This window comes from Leuresthes tenuis, unplaced genomic scaffold, assembly GCF_036924035.1.
Source record: "Leuresthes tenuis unplaced genomic scaffold, fLeuTen1.0.hap1 SCAF_1, whole genome shotgun sequence".
NCBI classification, from domain to species: Eukaryota; Metazoa; Chordata; class Actinopteri; order Atheriniformes; family Atherinopsidae; genus Leuresthes; species Leuresthes tenuis.
The window spans coordinates 3,736,227-3,760,197 of record NW_027325355.1 but is presented as its reverse complement, the minus strand read 5'-3'; the positions used below and the strand labels follow the sequence as shown (position 1 = coordinate 3,760,197).

Genomic DNA, 23,971 nt, shown 5'->3' with positions numbered 1-23,971 from the left:
TGGGTTCTGGTTCCGGTTCTGGTTCATGTTCAGGTCCAGGTTGGTTCCTGTGAATAAAGGTGGTTTGGTGATGTGAGTGCTGAGTTCTGACATGGAGAAGAGTCATGGACAGTTAGAGATGGTCATCTCACCTCTGAGCTTTGCTCTGGCTCTCATGTTCCCCACACAGAGTGGTTTTAGTGTCCTCACACTGATCCATGCTGCTGAATTCACATCAGCTCACACACACTTTCTACCTTCATCTGCAGAGGAAACACAAATCATTCATCTGCACATCAACTCAAATCCTCCTCTCCATCATTTGGGCTGTAAAAAGATCAGCTGCTCCTCTGATTGGCTGATTCTCTGTTTCATATCAGTATCAGTTGAATCATTATTGTCATTAATTGTGTTTCTGGAGTCACAGCAAAGTGATGCTTTCAAATAAAACACATTTTTAATTAATACATGCAATAAAAGGTAAAACTTAAAGAAGAAGCTTTTCAAAACTCCAGTTCCAGCAATTTCACTGTTCATACAGAGAAACTTATCTTAGAGACGCCACGAACAACTGTTTTTCAGGTGATGTTTTCAATAGTTTTTTATTGACAGTTTGAAATATTTAGCTACATAAGAAAAGTATAAAAAAAAAAAACTAGAAAACAATAGATACTAGAAAAAAGTCAAGCAAACAAAAACAATAATCAAGTATTTTTCTGTTGTTCTACTGGTGACCTGTCCAGGGTTACCCCGCCTCTCGACCGATGACCCCTGGGATAGGCTCCAGCCCCCCGCGACCCGACCAACGGATTCAGCGGGTAAAGAAAATGGATGAATGGAGTATTTTTCTATTCTAAATGACGTGTTGTTGCAGCTCTAATTTAGCGACACAATAAAGCAGATTTAAAACTGATTTAAGTTTGTTTGTGGGACGAAGAGACATTTTTATTCAGTTAAAACAAGAAACTGAACACTGAGAAACAAGGAAAAACTGGTCTGACATGTACTGACTGTTCTGGAACACGGAGGAGGGTTTTGATCAAGGTGATGGAATTTAAAAACCTTTGAAAAACCTGCCTGACTCCTGTTATACAGCAGCAAAACCACACCTTCATCCAGGATGTTACTGTTTGTCTTTAAAGGCATAAAATACAAACAGCAGTGAGTTTCTGTGTCTGACTTTAATGGAAAAAAAACAGTTATTCCCACAAATTAAAACTCAATGTGATTTATTTTGTGAATAAAACAAATAAATCACATTATGTTTCTAATCAATAACAATGTCAATGATAATCATGTAGATTTTTCTTCAAACACAACAGTGATCAAACTGGAGCTGAAATAAGAAGTGAACATGTTCCCCAAACATTACAGAGCAGAAACAAACAGGAAAGTTACTGAAGACAAAGTTCAGACTCACAGTTTGTTCAAACCAAGTGTTGAAGAAGACGAGGCTCCACAGACTGAGACACAGGTGAGCTGCTGCTGGAATCAGTCAGAGCTCCACCCCTGATGGGGGCAGGACAGGTAGGAGGGAGGAGCAGCAACAGGATCTGATTTCATCTTTATCTCTGAGTTTAACAGCAGCTTGTAATCTTGTTGTAACATTTCTGATTTGTTTTAAAATGAATGAACAGTTTCATCAGTCTTACTCTCACTCCTGACTCCTATCAGCCATCATCTGCTTATTTCCTCCATCATGTCTCACTGAGGAGTTTTCTCACATTAGGTAGGTGTTATGAGAGTAGTGTTGCAGATGTGCTGTGTGTGTGCGCGCACGCGCGTGCAGAGTGTGAGCGAGCGAGCCAGAGCGAGTGCGGGAAGAGGGCAATTGAGCGGACGAGAGCAGGAGTTAATAACAATAAATGTACAGTGGAACTATTCCAGTTGATGACAATAAAGCCACATCGCACTGCCAACCCGGAGCCCTTGTGTTTTGTGCTCTCCGCTGCTGTAAGAAGTGAAGGGGGTTAACCCCAAAGTAGGTGAGACTACACTTCGGCCCCAGGAGACAGCTTCTCCCCTGTGCTGCTCGACTACGGTCCGGCAGCCAGACAGGAACCCGGTTAACATTGGCAACCACGAAGGGACCAAAGTCAAGGTGGTTCACCACGACCAGCTGAAGCCCTATCGCTGCCATGACCTGCTGGACAGCTCCTGGGTTATGGAGCAAGCACGGCGCTGGACACCTTTGGAGGTGTCACCCCCAACCTCGGACGTGGATCCTGCAGACCCTGGCCTGGGGCTGTCCCAACTGTTTTCCAGTGCTGACGGTGCTCTCAGCTGCCCCTCAGCAGATTCCACAGTGAACGTTCCTGATGCAGCTGCTTCACTCTCCACCTTTCTTCCTGTGGACTGTGCTTCGCCCGCCCAGGCTAGTGGGGATGGTGTGGCGAGTCAGAGCCAGCATTCTCAAAGGCCGAACCACCAGCCAGGTATGGTGAGTGGGCCACTCACTGAGTTCATGGACAGTTCTCCAGTTTAAAGGACAATTTAAGGTTCACTGTTTTGCACTATCTTGTGCTGTTCAAACTTATCGTTAGTTTTATAAGTTCCTAAGCAAAACAGAAAGGCTTTGAGATGTAGTGGATTGATAGCCATGTCAACTATAACAAAAGAGAATAACAAATTCACGATCTATCTTTGGTAGGCATCTGTGTGTGGCCAAAAGGAGTGAGGCAACTTTCAAAGCATTGCATGACCTGTGGGATTGAGACAAAAGGTCCAGATTGCTTAAAAAGATAAACAACAATAACAGTAATGCGTATCCCATTTCAACAGAAGAGATGATGGATACTGAATCTGTTAATAGCTGTAGGCTAATGCTAAATAATTACAAGCTCAATTGCTTAAGGGAGTTAAAACAACACATGTGATCTGGTTCATGTAAAATTAACAAGTAATCCTAACCCTTGTTGCCATATGGAAGAAGTTTCACTTAGTTAAATGATGTAAAGGCTTATTTAACCTGAACTATGACTAAGTCAAATTATCCATTAGTTTTCTTGAGAGTGATTAGCTGGATACCACATTTTCTGCTCTCTCTATATGTGATATATTGGCTCTCCTGGTCCCCATTTCACATGACTAAATAAAAGTTTACTTACTTTTCTGAACAGTTCTTCAACGTCTTCCTTATGGGACCAAGTGTTAAATACATGAACAATGTATCGGATAAGAAAGCTTCCATCTGTAATGGATCTATAGAACCTAGTATGTGGAAGAAAACAGAAAAAACATAGTTTCGTGTTGGTGTTTGATCAAACGTGACGTGGTGGAAAGAAGAGAGATGCATCTGTTGTGATTTCAACTTTCCCTGCAACCACTGGTGAGTCAGACTCTGTTTTATCATCCAAAGGCAGATTGGGTTGTACATCAACTATACTTCTATCAGTCCACTATAGGGAGGCATGGAGCTGCACAGTACATACATGAAACATTTACGACACACATTTTAACTCCCAGTAGTATTTATCATCATGTTGTCTGATTCCAGTTCCTCAATAATCTGATAATCATGTAGATTTGTCTTTAAACTCAGGAGTGATCAAAGTTTATTCTGACATAAGAAGTGAACATGTTCCCCAAACATTACAGAGCAGAAACAAACAGGAAAGTTACTGAAGACAAAGTTCAGACTCACAGTTTGTTCAGAGCGCTGAAGCAGAGGACTCTCCACTCCACGGACTGAGGCACAGATAAGCTGCTTCTTGGAATGAGTTACAGCTCCACCTGTAATGGAGGAAGGAAATGGAGGTTTTCAAAATAAAAGTTCATTTTACAGGATGATTTTTTTTCCTGATACATGGATTTTCATATATAGTGATATATATCTAAATTCATCATTTTAGGAATGAAAACATGCATTCATGTTTATGTTATTATCAATTTAAATTTTTCACAGGCTTTTTAATGCTCTTTGAATTTTAAAGTTGCTGAATTTGGTTCCCCTTCATAGGAGACTTCTCAGGTGTTTTTGTAGTTTACTTCTGTATTTGTTGTCAGGAACTTATTTTCTTGCTTGCTTATGGAAGTTATCGTACATTTAGGTTTCTCTACCTCCATGAAGTACATTACTCAATAAATCCGACCTAAAGAAGAGTTTTTACATTTTCATTAATGTTGGAAAAAACATCCTGAAAACTTGAAGCAAAAACTTATGATATGCTAAGGTTAAAGGAACAGTGATGAGAATGTTATTATAAATTTAATGGCATAAATTGCAAACTACAATCAAATAAATAACCCCAAGCTTATCTTACCCTTTAAAGCATGTAGGAGAAACTAAGCTTGTCATTTAAAAACACTACAAAATGCTGAAGGTCCTCTGTAGAGACAGTGGAGTGTTTGGGCAGATAGAGTTAATGCAGTGACATGTTCATGCATGCCAGAGGTGGACACCCTCCATCTCCAGATGGCTGATTCTGAGGTGAGACATTGTTATGAATATTACATCACATGACTTCCATTTGATCTGTCTATATGCTGCAAACTGGAACTTCAACGTAAATCTGACATTTAAGACCAATCCAAACAGTCAATCTTAAACAGACGAACAACACATGAATAAATGAGTAAGTGATAAATAAGTGATTGATTAATGAAATGCATCCTCTTCTTATTTAATTTCAGACCACTTCACCTATCTTCCTTAAATGCATCAAATATTCATGAAAATTTGTTTCACACATTCACAGCAGCTGCCCGACCTGTTCACCCTCAAATGATCCAAACTGGTTTTCCCACCAGATGAACTGATCTGGATCAACGGAACCAGTTTCACAACCTTACTGCAGATCCCTGTCCAGTTCGAGTCAGCTGTTGCTAATGAGTGGATAAAGATGATCATGAACGGGATAAATTCAGTGCATCTTTATTTTACTGGGAGACTTCTTCCGTTTGGCAACAGAAGGAACGATGTGCGGGACTCTAAATTCTCTTTGACCAAACGGTGGCTTTAAGAATGTTGTCTTTAGTCTCATTTGCATGAGTCTGTGTGGGTCCAGAGGGAAATAAACTCCAATTTTATACAAAGTTCCTCAGAGGGAATGGATAGACACAAATGTTCATCAGAGCAACGAGAAAAACTTTTCATCTGAGGAAATACTCCATGCGCCACCATCGAGACTCTTCTGATGTTACAGGGAGCAAGTAGGGAATATGTATCATATAGGCTATCAATTTCACCTCAACACACTTCACATGATGGGCAAACAGAATTACTTTTAATATGTAGAATATGTACATTTATTCATTTCCTTCGACGAATTCTGCAGAAATATCAGTTTTAATGACAGAAACCATCACAAGTACAAAAAGTTGAACAAGTTTATATAAAAGGAAATAAACATGAGCAAATGATTACTGAAAAAGTTCAAGTGAAATAAAAAAAATGAGTCCTCTAACTCTGCCCTCAGCAATTTTCTCGGGAACAAACTATAGATTATCTGCTTAAACTGAACGTCGACGACAAATTTCAGATGCACGTTGATGTTGAAAATGGGAGTGGATTTAGATGCCAGTGTTGAAAATAATAATGATAATAATTAAAAAGCCCTTTTAGCCTGTTACATCATTACCTACTCAATGACATTTCAGTACGGGATTGACCCAACAAAGTGTTCTAGTAAAAAATAAAAAGTCTGCTATGGAATTAGTCAAAGTCACTGCAACATCACATAAAGTGGATAACAGCCTTTGGCTTACGTTTTCCTTTTTGACCATTACGGGCAACAAGCTAAACATCAGCCGATACCGAGGTTAGATCGATGCATCTGTGCAACCCGACTACAACTGTATAACTCATGGAACATGTTGGTGAGGTAAGGCTGATCCTAGCAAGGTAAATGAGCTCAGAGGACCCAAACATGAACAGCCAGTGAGGGTCAGCTGCTCCGCTACAGGACTTCACTACCTTTCAGCAAATGATATATGTACATATACCTGTGTGGTTATCTATGAATGTATTATATAAAGCGTGCTTGCTAAAGTTTCATCCTCATTATGCACTCTGGGTTCACATGTATTGAAATGTCCCGTATAAATGAAGTTGTCGTTGCCAAGGTGTCACCTCCCACTCCTTTCCAAGCGGCAGATACTGGTTGATTGTGAATATTTTACTCCTCTGGCTGAATTTGCCGGATTCATTTGAGGCAAACATTTGCATTAGACATGCTCCAATACCACCTTAAGATCCCCATAAGTTTGAGATAAGCATTGTAGAAAAAGGTGGACAGTTTGCCCAAGACAAATAATCTTCTTTTTTCAAACTTTTGGGAATTTACAACTTTTCAGGACATTGTGTCTAAGACAGATGAGTGGCAGGAAGTTCACTCTCCTCCTTCAACGCTTCCGTCACCACTTCTCTCTCACGGTTGATCCTCTTTTCCGGTGTTCAGCTTTCTCAACTCAGCAACGAGACTATTTTCCTGCATGTCTCCTAAAATGCTCTCCATCACCTGCATAGCTCCAGTTAAACCAAAACGCTGCACCATCAGAGAGACCACATCCTGTCTTTTCACATTCGACAGCTCTGACTCTGCGATGGCCGGGATGTTGTTCCAGGATTCATCTGGTAGGTACCAAACAAATTTGTCAAAGTTATCGTCTTTCAAAGAGCTCAGGATTTTAAGGAGGTCCTTCTTCTTCCTCTTGGTTTCCTGGTTAAAAAAATAAAAATAAAATAAAATTATTATTATGGGGGGGGGTCAAAGCTTTTACTATTATTACTATTTTAATTCTTCATTTGATGCATCTGAACTGCTGTTTTCCACATTTTGATCCTTAAAACCCATTCACCCTGGACTTTCTGCCATCCGTGTTTCAGGCAGTGTTCTTAAGGTTCACAAACTTCTCTTATTTACTTTACCTACAGGACCAGCAACGGCCATTTGTGCATCTTTGGATTATGAATGCACACTTATTTACCTGGCTTAGTAAATTTGTTATCTATCAAAACACTGTGTCTGAACTGAGACCACCTCACCTGTGCTGAGACTCTGACCCTCACTGAAACATCCCTCTGTAGAGGATCTGTACAAAGAAACAGAACAAAACAGAATAAATACTGGTCAATAATTGAAAAACCTTTTAAAACTTAAAAAGTCTTCAAATGAAAGTCACGTGTCAAAGCACTTTTACTATTGCTGTGTCTAATCCCACATTGCAGGTGTGGTTTAGTTGTTTGCAGTTAGGGTATAGGCCTATAGAATGTGTCTGCAAGAAGTTTCTGCATAAAATGTAACGCATATCATTCATTTTACTATGGTTTTAAACCTGTAGTTTATTGGACTGTTTCAGTGCCCCTATGGTTAAATAAAACTCAAAATCTGTTTCTCCCAAATCCCATTTTAGAGAGCTGGCATTAAACCTAGACCAGGCTAGACCAGAGTTGTCAGTGTAGCCTCAGAAATGTGCACCGTCTGTGTAGCCGCTCAAAAGATGGCTGCCCTGCCCGAGGACTTCACCAGCATCCAGCTCACCTGCATGTCTTCACTGCACTCGACTCCACATTACCTGCCTGAACCAGTTAGGCTGAAGGCTGCGCAATGTTCCAAAGTTCATGTTTCTCTGGGTCATGATATATCATGACATAATATTCTCCACATTTATCTGGGAACACAAGGCTACAAGATGTCCTTCACCTGGTTCCTGTTGGTTGTCTTCATGTCCTTGACTGACTTTGGAGTTGGTGAAGTAGTTGAAGTATGACTTCTTCTGCTGACCCAGAGTGTTAGATCAGTATGGTCAGAGTCTGTACATTCACTGCTGCTCTGAGCCTCAGATAACAGAGAGTCCTTTCTGATCCCGCATCTCGTTCAGTCAGTTGTAATTTGTAAAAAATATACATATTTTCTCCTCCATTTCATATTTTCCCACATACAGTCGGATGAAACTGTTAATTTCTTACACTGACAAGCATTGATCTCCAGCTATAACTTGGAAAATACCCCAACAGAGCAGCTCCTGATACAGATGTTTAGATGTTTAAGCCACATGGAGAAATCATTGAGCTTATTCTTAATGGACTGAACATTAGCTGTTGTGCTCTGCAGTGAACTCTCACACTTCCTCTCTGTGTTTATATTAGACAAAAACAACATGAAAGCACAGTAACTTGTTTAAAATTGGTATTAAAGTTTCCACCGTTCCTGAATGTCTCACATAAATCAAAGGCAATACAACTAAAGCCAAAGGTAACATTATCCACATCTGCAATGAAAGTAAGGAATCTAAGTAACTTAAACACAGGATATAGGGTATCTATTGTATGAAATACAACTAAACTCAGGGTGAAAAGACCTCTGCAGCATACAGGTTATTGGAATGTTGAATTAATAACAGTCAGCCACTAAATCTGTAGCTTGAAATCATGCAAGTCAATTTTGCTCATGGTCCTAAGAGAGCAAAGCATCACTATGTCAGCCAGTGGGCAGTTCCAGAACTTTGATTAGGAAGTTTGTCTTAAGTCTGTTTGAATGGATCGATCTGAAGAACCTGTTTGATGGGAGGAGTTTAAAAAGGTGTCCACGGTGGATAATGTTGTTAATGTTATTCTGTACCCTCCTCACGTGAGTACTATGAGGATGTTCTGATGATTTCCTGTGCTGTTTCCACAAATTACTGCAACTGAAAGCAATCCAGTTCATCCAAATCACAGTAGATATTTTCTAACTCCTTTAAACAGATTTAGTACCTAATGATTACACCAGGGTTCCTTGTTGGACTAAAGCTGAAATGTTCATCTTTCCTTGTATACAAAACATCTGCTAAATGACTAGATGCAATCAGAAAGTTGAGGATCTTGTTGTGAACTTTGCTGCAATTGTTGTACAAGGCTTTCATACCCTTTTGAGATAATTATCTGTAAAAAAAAAGGCAGACCAGATTCTGTGGGAGGTTGCTCTCCTGATCTTCCTCAGTAAATAAGGAAACATTTCCATAGGTCTGTTTGAGGCAGTTCTCCTTTTTGTGTAGGAACCTCAGAAACTGTGAGCAAAAGTAGTTCAAAGAACTGTTTTATTGGGTCATCTTTATCTGTTTGTTAGGTTTTAACCTCACATTCAGCTTTGCAGTTGTAGTGATGTGATTAAAAAAACTGAGGTGATACAGTCTCAGACAGGGACTGAAAGGGAGGAAATAACAGGCCATTTTTCCTCACATTTCAAACTGAAACACATTGACAATAACTCTGACTGGAAAGGGGAACTAAATGGGATGTAATCCTTTCAAAATATCCCTGCATCAAAAGGAGAGTGAATATTTTTACCTGTCGGAAAAAAACTGCGTTTCCAAACTTCCATCCCGTTTTTATCTTTGACCATCAAAGTCACTTTCTTTGGGATGAAAGTCAAGAAAACCTCAAATGTGGGATGGTAATTGGGTCCTGTCTTTGTGCGAAACTGTACACTCTGAAAACAAACAGAAACACGTCATTATTTCGCCATTATTGCTTCTAAACTGTGACTCTACTATGAACACAGTTGTGGGCTGTGACTTGGCTCACCTCAGGCTGGATCATCAAGGCCTCGGGTTCACAGTGTACACTGTAGCTTTGACCATGGGTGAGAAGACAGTCAGCGGCGATCTTGATTTGCTCAGAATCTTCATGCTGAGCAGCAACCTTTTTATATAACAGAAGCAGTTATGAGGGCAGAAATATATAAAAAGAGATTGAACAGAGACCTAGGATAAATAATACTAATTAGTTATTAAAAACAGCAGCTCTCTGATATTAACAATGAATAAGAAAGAATCAGCAATGAGAATCAAATTGTAACAGTTTCGAGCTATAAACAGAATTTCCATTCAGCCCTGACAACATCATGAAAGAGTGACTGAGCAGAGGCATTCCACTTTAGTCAGGCGTAATACGCATCTTTTAGCTTTACCTCTGGCAGAGGGATGTTCTCCTGCAGCAAAAGCACATCCAGTGTTGGAGGCCCTCTAACTGGAGGTCTGAGGAACAGCAGGATTTGGCCGTTTACTGGCTCAGTGATTTTCAGAAATCTGAGGACAGCGTCCCAGAGGAGGCCAAGCGAGGATAGGTGGGGGACGTTCACAACTACATGAGTGTCTGTGATCTTCAGTGGCTTCAGGATGCTCATTCCATCAGAATCAGTGATGTGTGCAACAGTCAACAGGCCATCGAAGCGCAGGGCTGTGAAAACAGAGCTGTTAAACTTCTGTCCTTTCTATTTTTGTGCTGTCAACAAGCCTCCCTCTAACCTTTGCCTTTTCTTTTTCTAGTTTCTAATCATTTATTGGCCTCATGTGGATTTAATGCTTTGCTTCAGCTCCTTTACAATGCCATGTTTTCTGCCACTTTAGTGAATGAATGACAGACTTAACTAACTTTCAAACAAATCTTTGCAACCTTATGAAGCATTGAGGACACGACAGTTCTCACCATTTTGTGTTTCACAGTGTGGGAGGTGGAGCTGACGGACTGCACCCTCAGAACATGCGATGTTGAACAGCAGCCCTGCGGGGGTCTTGCCAGCTGACTGTAGGAGACTGTTGGACCACTGGACAGTCCTGTACAGCAGCTCTGTCTTCTGAGTTGTAACAAACACCATTCTGGTCAGAGTGCACTGGAAAACACCTGGACCAGGACACCAGAACCTGGAAGACATGGAAGGACTTGGTGATTTCAAAATTAGAAATTTTCAATTTAAAAATTCTGAAAATCAGACACATTTCAGAGAAGCAAGGAGGGTGGGCCTGATGGCCTAATCAACAATGGGATGCAGGGGATTGACACGTATAAGCCAACAAACCAGCTCCAATCCCAAAATATTCTACTTAAAATGGGACTTAATACTGTTAAAGTGCAGCAAAAGTGTCAAACAGAGTTGAGACATTCTTGAGCTTACCTTTTGATTACAAAGAAAACTACTAAAAACAACAGAATAAAATTACCTGTATGAGATTTGTGAACATTCAGTTTCCATTTCAGGTGTAAAGCTTGTTGGAAGCTGCAATACAGGAACAGCATTAGTCAGGTTATGTTAAATAACCTATGTGTACAAAAAAATATTCAGTTGCTGTCCACATCTATCTAAAGCATGAGCTACAGTTATTATACAGTATATCATAATATTATTAACATTATACAGTTTAAAGTAGCATTTAATGTGATGAAGCTTGATGCACCCTAACAAGATAAAGCTCATCTGCTCAGTGCACAGACTGTAAATAAAATACGGATGAGGCTATCATGACATAAACCCCTGCATGCTCTGAATGGGATCATGAATCAAACTAAAGGATCCGTTAGAATATTTTCATGAATTTGTGACAGTGTCTAATTAAAAGATTTATTTTGAATTTATTTTTCTTGGTTCTTGGAGATGTTTTACCTCTCATCAGAAAGGCTTTATGTTGCCCTTATTAAAGCTCTTAGGATTATAGGAAGACTTGGACAACTTGGAGAAGATTGGCTTAATGTCTGACAACTTTTTATTATGTTATTATTATACACAAGCGTTACAGAAGCACCCAGCTTTAGTAAATAACGATGGGAAATGTATTTTCCTTGACCTGCTGAGTGTTACAGCCCTTAAATCTGTATGGAAAAAAGAAATTTAGTCTCTTACCTCCATCAGTTCTGTGTCATCCTCAGACAAATCAGACTTGGATGTTTTGATGTCAGTGACACCTAAGAGGAGAAGACAAAAAAAACAAAAACGTTACAGAAATGTCAAAAGTTGAGGGTGAATTCCATGGATTCATTATAAGGAGACACAGCTTCAATACTCACAGGTTTGGTCTCTTGAGGCTGTAACTGCACCTCCATCAGTTCTGCAAAGATAAACAGCAGTTAATGGAAAAGAGACTGTAAGTTGGGTTTTAAGGATCAGATGTGCCTTTAATTGTTTCTCATAGACATAAATACAACATTAACTATGAAAATTAACAGCTATGCCAAAGTTTTTATTACTGTGCTGAAATAAAAAGGGCAAACAAAGTGTTCTGATGATTTCCTGCCACTTACAGAGAGAGGATACAGTATTCGCTTAAATGTGGGTGTAGCTTTAAGTCTGGTGAAGGTACAGAATCAGTCCGTTATAGTGAGTTTTATAAATTAATTTAGTATGAAAGCCAAATTCAACCTACAGAAGCTTGTTGTGCTTTGCTGATAACTGGTTGATAGTTATTCCCTGCTTCTTTACAGCAGAGCCAAAATACAAACAGTTGGTACAGATAACAAGCTGAGAAAAAGAGCGTCTTTTAGACGCTCACTGGAATATTTGTCTCAGATTGTTGTTGTTTCTTAATGATATTGCATAGTTTATGGTTGTTTTGTTTGTGTCATGACTGACAGAGATGCTGATTTTATAGAGAAATCTGAATTTCTTGCACAAGATTAAATGACTGTTTTTAAAAAAATGTTCTTTTACATAGTTGAATGCCAATAAATGAATCTTAAATCTCCTTCATGTGTTTTGAAAACGGATATGTTTGCCTGTTGTTTGATGGTAAACGACTTTGGTTGTTGAGGAAAGTGAGGAACATACAGGAATAATGAGATTTCTTTCTTTAGTCAGGAGCTCATACCTGTATGATACGCTGGCAGACTCAGACAGAAGTTTGGATCTGGCATCCTGAAATGGACAAAATTAGTATCAGAACACTGTGGGACAAGCAAGAACTGGCTTCCCAAACAATTTGTAACGGATCATTTTAATTCTTCACTACTTCATCAAATGAGATAAAGACACATTACTTTACATGTAACTGATACACCAATATTCACCGGATTACAGATCCTGTATTAATAACTTAGGGAGTGGAAGAGGAAGAATTTTCCAAGGAATCATTCAGAACTAATCCAGATATAAATAAACTGACTGAAGATATCAAGGGCAAAACCTTTCTTTTACTGTAAAGGAAAAAGATAGGTTAATACTGTTATCAATTATATTCTCTAACAGGAATATATTTTTTACACTCAACTGAGTTTAGTGAGACTGAGGAACCCGGCCAGACTCCAAATCCAGGATGCAAAGGTTCTTCAGTGAATGTGGTGTTGAAGGTGTGGAGGTGGATCAGTGTGTCAGAGGAGACTCTGTAGAAGGACAGAGTGCCAGCAGGACGGTCCACATACACTGCTGCTCTGTGAGAGACGGAGGAGGAGGAGGAGGAGGAGGAGGAGGAGGAGGAGGAGGAGGAGGAGGAGGAGGAGGAGGAGGAGGAGGAGGAGGAGTAGATGGGTGTTGTTTTTTTGTTGTGCCTGATAGAGTAACGGCCATCATCAGAGCACCTCAGACTCCAGGACTGATCATTACTTCCAAACACACAGTCAGTTCTGTCTCCTCTCCTGTTGATTCCTCTGTAACTCACTGATACATCAACTCCTCCTCTCCACTCGACCTCCCAGTAACAGCGACCAGTCAGAACATTTCTACACCGCAGCTGAGGCCAAAAGTCAAATCTGTCTGGATGATCAGGATATGACTGAAACTCCTCCGCATCTGTCACCTTCCTGTTGTTTTCAGACAGTTTCAGTCTCCTGTTCACTGTGTTTGTGTCGATTGTGAGTTGACAGGAATCTGATGGAGAGAACAAACACAATCCAGCTGCAGTTATTGATCTATCATCTGTTCACTTTGATCAATGAGTGATGTGACAGTGTGAAGATGGTTGGATGTCATGAATCAGATGAAGAACACACTTACACTTCCTCAGACCTGGTGTCAACCATCGTTCTCCAGCAGGCTCCACCCTGAAAGGAGGAGGGGGGTCAGAGCAGTACAGTCTCTTTCAGCATGCAAACATGGACATTATATGGCTCTCACACACATTGTTCTACACTGAGAAAGGAACAGTCCAACATCTGGACACATCCACTGGAATAGAGCATCTGGAAACTAGAATGAAAGCTGTTTGATCAACACAGACACGTACAAAACTGCTTCTTTCAACCATCTTCTCATTTTCATCTCTTCACATATGAAGAACACTGCAAAAATTCCTCTTGAAAGTCTCTCAGGAACTTTGCTGTAAACATTTACATTACATTTACAACATCTACATTTTACATTCAGCACAATATGAAGATTTTCTTCTTGATTAAAGATTTATTTGTCAACTTCTGATGGTCAAGGTCAAATTTATTTATAGCTACATTTGTAATGTAAATGTATTTTATATATACAGTCCTTTACAACAATCCTTTCGGTGTACCAAAGTGAGTACAAACTAAAAGTGTCCATCAGCTTTCAGTGTGCTAAGCCAGAATAAACATGTAATGGACCTACCACCATACAGTGAATATACTATTCTGATATAATATAGCATAATATAAGACAGTATCATATCAGTGAAGCCTTGTAGGTCTTATTGTTCAAAGACAATCCAATATGTGAGGGCGATGCAGGATTGCAGCTGAGAAAAAGCATCGTCTGGCCAGGTTTTAACAGTCCCTGTAACTGGCTTGGTTTGCTTCCTGAGGTGTGTGTAGGCCAGGATACGGAGCGTGGAAATTGTCACAGCCACTTCTATGACGCCTGGTCCTTGTTTCACCTGTGTTCGGTAGCTCAGTAGCCGACTATGCCATTGAGTTCTCCACCTTGGCAATGGAGAGCGGCTGGGATAAATCTACGTTGATGTGAATATTTTTACGCACCCTGAATGACAATTTGAGGGATGAACTGGAGGCTCGGATTGAGTCTGAGTCCCTGGCCGATCTAATAGAAGTTGCGAGGTGGTTGGACAACCGTGCGAGAAAGACGCCGGGAGCGTGACCGGACCGTCATTCACTTCCACCTGTAACTCGTTTTTTGATTCTGCCTCTGGCCAACAGGTGGCGGTTTCCACTTCAGCAGATGGTCATACTCTTGTTGTCCTGCCCCCTCCTGAAACCACGCAGTTTGGACTGGCCAGATGAACTCGGACTGAGCGTCAACGGAGACTTCATGGGAGGCTGTGCTTTCATTGTAGCCAACCTGGCCAAATTTGAGAGAACTGCCAAAAGCCTAGGCTCACCTGAGGAAGGAGGGACCCAGGTGAGCCAAGATTCCAGTTTTTTCCCTTCCACACGTACTCAGTTGTCTGCCGTTTTGTTTTGTAACCTTAAGGAGGTGGGCATAAACCCCTTTGTGGTTTCTTGGGCAGATAAGAATTTCATAGCGGCGGATTTAGTTGAACTGCATAATATTCTTGTTGTGTCACTTACAGTGCCTCGTAAGGTAAATGCTCTAGACGGTAGGTTATTGTCTGTAATTACTTACCAGACTGTTCCTTTATGACTACTTATCTCTGGTAACCACCATGAGCTGATCAGTTTTTTTTTTTTATTATGCCTGCTCCTCATACTCCTGTGGTTTTAGCTCTCCCCTGGCTTAGACTGCACAATCCCAACACTGAATGGACACAGAGCACAATCATTAGCTGGTCACACTCTTTGTCTTAGATCTGCTGTTCCAGCCTCGAGCCCTCCTTCCATAGTTCCTTCTGTCTCTCCTGATCTTTCTAGGGTTCCTCCTTGCTATCACAACTTGGCTGAGGTATTTAGCAAACATTAAGCTCTCTCTCTCCCACCACACCGTCCCTATGACTGCCGCATAGACTTATTGCCTGGGTCTCCTCTCCCCTGCAGCCATCTTTACAACCTGTCCCATCCTAAGGGAGAGACTATGGAGAGGTACATATGGGAGTCATTGACAGCAGGTATCATTCGCCCCTCTTCCTCCCCTGTAGGTGCTGGGGTTTTTTTGTGTCTAAGAAAGACAAGACATTGAGCCCCTGCATTGACTATCGTGGTATGAACATTGCTATTGTCAAGAATAAGTATCCCCTGCCACTATCAGATTCAGCTTTCCAGTCCCTTCACCAAGCCACTGTCTTTTCTAAACTAGATCTTTGTAATGCATACCATCTTGTCCGTAATCGAGAGGGGGATGAGTGGAAAACGGCATTCAACACACCTCTTGGCCATTTCGAGTATTTGGTCATGCCTTTTGGGTTAACTAATGCACCGGCAGTTTTTCAGTCCTTAGTTAATGATGTACTCCGTGGCATGCTCAACCGTTTTGTTTTTGTTTATTTGGACGACATTTCAGTTTTTTCTAGCAAACTAGAGGAACATAGCAAGCATGTCAGACTAGTTCTCCAAAGATTGCTTTAGAACCGACTCTTTGTCAAAGCTGAGAAGTGCCAATTTCATGTCCAGTCAGTCTCTTTTTTGGGCTTTGGCACCGAAAAGGGACAGAATCCCTCAGATCCAGCCAAGGTAAGGGCAGTGGTTGAGTGGCCAGTACCTGAAAACCGCAAACAACTTCAGCGTTTCCTTGGTTTTGCTAATTTTTACTGGCGCTTTATTAGATATCTTAATAAAGTAGCTGCACCACTCACCCAACTTACCTCCACCTCAAGCCCTTTTACCTGACTTATGAACCAATGGCCCGCTGGCTTACTGAACCCTCTCAGCATCCCGTAAAGACCTTGGTCTCACATCGCTGTGGATTTTGTCTCTGGTCTGCCTCCTGCAGGTAACTCGTTCATCTTTACTATTATTGATCATTTTTCAAAGGCTGTGCATTTTGTACCATTGTCGAAGCTCCCTTCTGCTCTGAAGACTGCTGAGTTCTTAGTTCACCATGTTTTTCGTCTCCATAGTATCCCTGTGGATATAGTTTCTGATCAGGGACCCCAGTTTTTATCCCAGGTCTGGCGAACATTTTGTGGAGCATTGGGGGTGAGGGTCACCACGGTTTATTGTTTGGATACCATCCTTAGTCAAACGGCCAGACAGAATGGGCCAACCAGGACCTGGAGGTCGCTTTAAGATGTGTGTGTACACGTAACCCATCCTCCTGGAGTGTTCAGCTACCGTGGGTGGAGTATGCTCATAACACTCTCTCTACATCTGCTACCGGTAAGTCACCATTCATGGTAATGTATGGTTTTCAACCCCTATTTCATTGGTCCTTTTCCAGTGGTCAGAATCATTAATCCCTCAGCTGTACGTCTTAAGCTCCCCGACTCCCTTAAGGTACACCCCAATTTTCATGTATCCCTCTTGAAGACAGTTACCTCTCGTGCACTTAGCCCTCCAGCCGAACCCCCTCCTCCCCCCCGGTCATGGATGGCCATCCTGCTTACTCCGTAAGTCAGATTCTGAATGTCAGACGTCGTGGCAAGGGTTTCCAGTTTTTGGTTGAGTGGGAGGGTTATGGGCCAGGGGAGTGTTTTTGGGTTCCATGCCTGTTCATTCTGGACCACTCACTCATCACTGATGTAAGTACTGTCAGAGCCACTGCTGTGACACCTGGTCCTTGACTGACCTGTGTTCCATCTTCCCTTGATTGCCCCATTAGTTTAAATACCTGGTCTTCTCTGCCATTATTCGCTAGTGTGTTAATGTTTTTTCCACACTTCATTGGGGTGTGACAGAAATATGGGCATAAAAACCCAGATGTGGTAGTGGGATTGCTCTATATGCACATTTGAAATTGCAGTATACACGGTCCACTGTATTGACCTCTCTGGTGGCACATCCATCTATCCATCCATTTTCGTCTGCTTATCCGAGGTCGAGTTGCCGAGGCAACAGGTCCAGGAGGGAAATCCAGACATCACTCCCCAGCGACACTCTCCAGCTCCTCATGTAGGATCTCAAGTCATTCCCAGGCCAGAAGGGATATATCATCCCAGGATATATAAGGCGACCAGGAATCATCTTAACTAGATGAGCAGTGTTCCTTCCGAGTTCCCTCCAGAAGACTGAGCTCCTCACCCTATCTCTAAGGCTGAAGGAAACCCATTTCAGCTGCTTGTGGCCAATGGACCAGTAAATAAAAGTAAATAAAAAACTTTGCCTTTCTGTTCAGCTCCTTCTTCACTGTAACAGACGAGAGAAGCACCGTCATTATCGCCGATGAAGACTGAATCCGTCCATCTTCCACTCCATCCTGCTATTACTCATGAACAAGCTACCCAGATACTTAAACTCCTCCGCCTGAAGTAAGAACTCATCCCCAACCCGGAGAAAGCATTTCACCTTTTTCCAGTTGAGAACCATGGCCTTGGATTTGGAAGTGCTGAAACCTCATCCTGGTTGCTTCACACTCAGCTATGATCCGCTCCAGTGCACGCTGAAGGTCCTGGCTTGAAGAAGCCAACAGAACCAAAACAAAAAAGTAGAGATGCGATGCTGGGGTTTGCAAACCAGATGCCCTCCTCTCCATGACTACACTTTGAGATCCTGTCCATGAAAAACAGGATCGGTGACAAGGGGCAGCCCTGGCGGAGTCCACCACGCACTGTAAACAAATTCAACTTAGTTCAACTTAGTGTTCAACTTAGTGTCTCATTTTATTTATACAGGGAACGGATAGTACGTAAAAGCAACTCTGGTACCCCATACTCCCTCAGCACCATCGGGAACCACCGTCATAAGCCTTTTGCAAGTCTACAAACTGCATGTAAACTGGATGGTTAAACTCCCATAATGCCCTCAGAAACACTGCAAGGGTAAAGATCTAGTCCTGGCTATTCATTTGACGGCCCCTGGGTCCAGCCCCTGAGGATTTTTGTACCGGCTCTTAGAGTGTACTGTAATGATCAGATATGGATAGTCTCATATAGTGCATGACTATGACTAATTGTACATTCTCCCATGCAGTAGGAGGTGGTATGTGCATGTTTAAGAGGAAATCATCAGAAATTGCCATTCGCAGTAAGCTTTAGTGCAACGCTCTGACTTGTTTCTTTCAAGCATGAAGGTTGGCTAACAAGACAAAAATCTCTCTCTCTACCTTAAAAAAAAGAAAAGTTGACTCAGAGAACAGGCAGTTCAACAATGAATGGACAGAAAAATATGCGTTTATTGCTGTTGATGCAAATCCAGTCTGCTTAATCTGCAATGAGTGCCTCGCTGAGTGCAAGGAGTATAATTTGAGAAGGCATTTCAACATGATGCATGCTAAATTTCATGCTACTTTCCCACCGGACTCTGCTGCTTGGAGGCAGAAGATATCGGGGCTTGCATTTTGTCACGTGCAAAGACGTTGTATATTGTTCCCGGGCTTGTACGGAACAAGACAGAGCAACGGTGGCATCGTTATGCATGGCGGCATGGATATTGGGAAAAAAGAAAAAGCAGTTTCCCAGATAGTCAAGGAATGCATGTTAGCATCCATTAATGAGGTGGTATTTGTTGGCGCACTTGGAATTGAAGTTGTTTGTCATTTAAATGAATGAAAATGTAAACAACTGATATGGCTCGCCTAAACTGGGTGCAATTTGAATTACATTGCCTTAATAAAATACCATGCACTGTTATGTTGTTATAATTCTTTTCTGTACCATACTAGGCACTTTGGCATTATTTTGGTTGGTGTAGATAAATTTGATGTTGCCTGTCACTTAAATGAGTGCAATCTTAAATATTTGTGATTTGGCTGACCTAGACTGATTGATAAGGTGTCAGATTTATGTTCAAAATGGACAAAAGTTAGTTCAGTAATTGTCCATGTTTGGATTTAAGTGCATATATTGTTCTGCATTTTCTACAAAATAGAATATATTTACTTCTTCAGGATATAGTTGTAATTTCTTTATTTGTTATCGTGATTACTCATATTCTCTGGCTCCTTATTTTGCCTCAGATTCATGAACTGGCCCCAATTCCAAATTAATTGAATAGCCCTGATCTCGTCTATTGTTCCATGACGTGGGCAAAAGCCATACTGCTCCTTCTGAACCTCAGTTTTGGAGAGCCTCCTCTCCAACGCTGTGGAGTAAACTTTCCCGGGGAGGCTGGGTAGTGTAATCCCCCTGTAGTTGGAACACACACTCTGGTCTCCTTTCTTAAAAATGAGAACCACCACCCCGGTCTGCCACTCCATACGTGTTGACCCAGACCTCCAAGTGACATTGAAGAGGCGTGTCAGCTAAAACAGCCCCATCACATCCAGATCCTTTGGCATCTCAGGGCAAATCTCGTCCACCCCTGGAACTCTGCCGTCGGGAACATTTTTGAGAACCTCGACGACTTCCACCAAGGCGATGGCCGAATCTTCCCCCAAGTTCTCAGACTGTCACAGTTTAGTCATCCAATCATCAGTTAACTCCACTCACCTGTGCACACAGCTGCCTCTCATCACATGCAATCAGCCCAGCATATAGTCACCAGCTCCACACGCTATCCTTTGCCAGATTGTTCTTTGCCATGCAAGTCTTTCCAGCGTTCTCCTGCCAGCTTTACCAGTACCGACCTCTTCTGCCTCCTGGTAATTCGACCCAGCCTTCTGTCCCTGACCAAGAACTTTGCCTCTCCTCTCCTGATTCCTGTTTGCCGGTTTCTAAACCGTTTGTCTGTCTGCCAGAGTTTCAGTAAAGCCTTGAACTTTTTACCACTGTCTTCTGACTCCTTTGTACTGCAATTGGGTCCATACACCACCCGTTACAGTACAATCTGGCCAGACATGGACCCAGCAGGACCAACCTCACCACAGGATCGGTTTGAGAGGATTGAGCACGCGCTCATGCAACAGCAGCAGAGAATGGAGGAGGCTGATGCATACGCCAGACGAGCTACAGAGGCCAACACCAATACCTTTGCAGCCCTCTCTGCCCAGTTGCAACAGCTGATGTCCACTCGCCCTCCTGCAGTTCCAGTCCCCACACTGGAGACTCCTGCTCCAGCTCTGCCACAGCCCAGAATGATCTCCGAGCCCAGAGTGGGAACCTGAGCGATATGATGGAAACCCTGAACTCTGCGGTTCATTCCTGACCTCCTGCTCCTTACTCTTCGGCCTGCAGCCATACACGTTCGCCACCGAGGATGCCAGGGTGGCATACGTATTTAGCAACCTGACCGGCAGAGCCCTCCTCTGGGGAACAGCAGAGTGGGAGAGGCGGACTTCCGCTTGTGCATCATTCCAGGCCTTCTCTGAGGAACTACGCAAGGTGTTCAGGTTGGGCACTTCCAGATCTGATGCCACCCGTGATCTGCTCTCCCTGCACCAAGGGAACCAGTCAGTGGCTGACTTCTCCATCGACTTCCGGACCAGGGCCCGTCGAAGCGACTGGAACACTGCGGCTCTGCGCGATGCTTTTCTGCATGGTTTGGCAGACTACATCAAAGATGAACTGGTTTCCTATCCTCTACCTTCCACACTGGACAGTCTCATTGAACTTACTGTTCGGCTGGAGGGAAGGGAGAGGAGACAGAACACTCCTGATCATCTCGACCCAGCCCGCTGGCCAGGTTACTCATCTGCTTCCGGTTCCTCTTTACCCGCTATGGATATTGGCGTAGAGTCTGAGCCCATGCAGGTGGGCCGCACCAAGCTTACATCCAAAGAGCGAGAGCGCCGCCGTAAGGGGAATCTGTGTATGTACTGTGGACAAGCTGGACATTTTATCTCCCGCTGCCCGTTAAAAGACAGGGCTCACCAGTGAGTGAGGAAGTCCTGGTGAGTCACACGGCAGCAAAGTCTTCCTCCTCAAGCTTGCGCCCGCTCTTCCAAGTCAAGCTCCTCCTTCCTGGTGGTGCACACACCCTGCCCACTTTTATAGACTCTGGTGCAGATGCCAACATTATGGCTGAGAGCTTAGCTATACAACTCGGACTGTCAAGATTCCACTTGACACCCCAATACCTGCCAAAGCCCTTGATGGCCATCTTCTGGAGACCAGACTTCTCCTGTCCACATGCTACTTTCCGGTAACCACCATGAGACCATCCAGTTTCACCTCCTGTCATCTTCCAACATTCCACTGATCTTAGGATACCCTTGGCTACGTCGACAAAGCCCCCACATCGACTGGGCCACAGGGGGCATCCTCGGTTGGAAGAACTCCTGCCACCAGGTCTGCCTTAAAGAGGCCTCTGTACCCCAGCAGAAAAGGCACTCCAGTTCCTGCCCTGACTTGTCCAGAGTTCCTGCCGAGTACCATGACTTCCGGGAGGTGTTCAGTAAAACTAAGGCGACTTCATTGCCCCCTCATCGGCCTTATGACTGTTCCATTGACCTGATGCCTGGCACTTCACCTCCCAAGGGGCGTCGGTACTCCCTGTCTGGTCCTGAACGGGAGTTCATGGAGTCTTACATCAATGACTCCCTGGCTGCCGGTATTATCCGACCCTCGTCGTCTCCTGCTGGGGCAGGATTTTTCTTTGTCGAGAAGAAGGACAAGACCCTGTGCCCCTGCATTGATTACAGGGGACTTAATGACATCACTATAAAGAACCGGTACCCTCTTCCCCTCATCTCCTCAGCCTTTGAGTTACTTCAAGGAGCCATGATCTTCACCAAGCTCGACCTCCGTAATGCCTACCACCTTGTCCGCATCCGAGAGGGGGATGAATGGAAGACTGCTTTTAACACGCCCACCGCACATTATGAATATTTGGTGATGCCATTTGGCCTCACCAGGCCTTGGTCAACGACCTCCTCAGAGACATGATCGACAAATATGTTTTCGTTTATTTGGACGACATCCTCATTTTTTCTAAGTCCCGCGAAGAACATATCCACCATGTCCAGACGGTCCTCCAACGCTTGCTGGAGAACTCCCTTTTCGTGAAGGCCGAAAAGTGTGAGTTTCACTCACAGACTGTGTCATTCCTGGGTTACATGGTGACTCAAGGTCACCTGGAGATGGATCCTGCCAAAATGGACGCAGTTAGGTGCTGGCCAGTCCCTGAAACCCGTAAGAAGCTGCAGCAGTTCCTGGGTTTTGCCAATTTTTACAGGTGCTTCATCCGGAACTATAGCTCCATTGCTGCCCCTCTCACAGCCCTGACATCCTCCAAGACTTCCTTCCGATGGTCCCATTCTGCAGATACAGCCTTTCAGACCCTGAGGGACCGCTTCAGTTCTGCACCCATCCTCCAAGTTCCTGATGCCGAACGGCAGTTCATCGTAGAGGTGGATGCATCTGACATGGGTGTAGGGGCTGTGCTGTCCCAGCGAGCAGCCAGTGACCAGAAGATCCACCCATGTGCCTTTTTCTCTCGGCGTCTTTCCCCAGCCAAGAGAAATTATGACATTGGTAACCGGGAACTCCTTGCTGTTAAACTGGCCCTGGAGGAGTGGCGGCACTGGCTGGAGGGAACCAAGCAGCCCTTCCTAGTGTGGACGGACCACAAGAACCTGGAGTACATTCGAACCACAAAGAGACTCAATTCTCGACAGGCACGATGGGCCCTCTTATTCACTAGGTTCAATTTCACCCTCTCCTACAGACCCGGCTCCCGCAACGTCAAACCTGACGCTCTGTCACGTCAGTTCCAGAGGGAGGATGATGGCACCAGTGCTCCTGACACCATCCTTCCGTCCCCGTGTGTTGTGGCATCCCTGACTTGGGAAATTGAGGAGAAAGTAAGAGCTGCCACAGAGGGTCAGCCTGGTCCTAGTGCCTGCCCTACTGGATGTTTATTCATGCCTGCAGCTCTGAGGTCGGATGTACTCCAGTGGGCCCATGGTTCTAAGTTGACCTGCCATCCTGGGATCCAGAGAACCCGGGAGGTCCTTCTACAACGTTTCTGGTGGGCCACGTTACAGGAGGACACCCGGGAGTATGTCAAAGCCTGCCAGATCTGCAATCGGAATAAAACATCGCGTCAAGCACCATCCGGCCTCCTGCAGCCTCTCCCAGTGCCACATCGCCCCTGGTCCCACATTTCAGTGGACTTCGTGACAGGCCTGCCACCATCGAATGAGAAGACGGCTATTCTTACCATTGTGGACCGCTTCTCTAAGATGGCACACTTTGTGTCCTTGCCTAAGCTCCTGTCAGCTAAAGAGACAGCCCAGCTGCTCCTCAACCACGTCTTCCACCTTCATGGGATTCCTGTTGATGTGGTCTCGGACAGAGGGCCCCAGTTTTCATCAGTGTTCTGGTGGGAGTTCTGCAGCCTCTTGGGAGTCACGGCCAGTTTGTCATCCGGGTACCACCCGCAATCTAATGGCCAGACTGAGAGGAAGAACCAAGAAATAGAGACGGCCCTCTGGTGTATGGTGTCACAGAACCCATC

General features: G+C 43.5%; 1 protein-coding gene and 1 pseudogene across 1 annotated transcript in view; both read right to left on the bottom strand.

The window, feature by feature from the left end:
* Positions 1-23,971, bottom strand: part of LOC140314142 (uncharacterized) — a 206,422-nt gene that overhangs the window by 116,734 nt on the left and 65,717 nt on the right. The window contains exons 8-19 of the mRNA XM_072395081.1: positions 13,659-13,705; positions 12,937-13,532; positions 12,538-12,584; positions 11,741-11,781; positions 11,577-11,638; positions 10,900-10,955; positions 10,388-10,602; positions 9,870-10,138; positions 9,485-9,601; positions 9,248-9,389; positions 6,965-7,011; positions 5,923-6,638 (exon numbers count right to left, since the gene is read on the bottom strand). Of these exons, the coding sequence (XP_072251182.1) occupies positions 6,348-6,638; positions 6,965-7,011; positions 9,248-9,389; positions 9,485-9,601; positions 9,870-10,138; positions 10,388-10,602; positions 10,900-10,955; positions 11,577-11,638; positions 11,741-11,781; positions 12,538-12,584; positions 12,937-13,532; positions 13,659-13,705 (1,930 nt within the window). The 3' untranslated portion in view covers positions 5,923-6,347. The remainder of the gene's footprint in view (positions 1-5,922; positions 6,639-6,964; positions 7,012-9,247; positions 9,390-9,484; positions 9,602-9,869; positions 10,139-10,387; positions 10,603-10,899; positions 10,956-11,576; positions 11,639-11,740; positions 11,782-12,537; positions 12,585-12,936; positions 13,533-13,658; positions 13,706-23,971) is intronic.
* Positions 1-23,971, bottom strand: part of LOC140269229 (uncharacterized) — a 45,456-nt pseudogene that overhangs the window by 8,858 nt on the left and 12,627 nt on the right.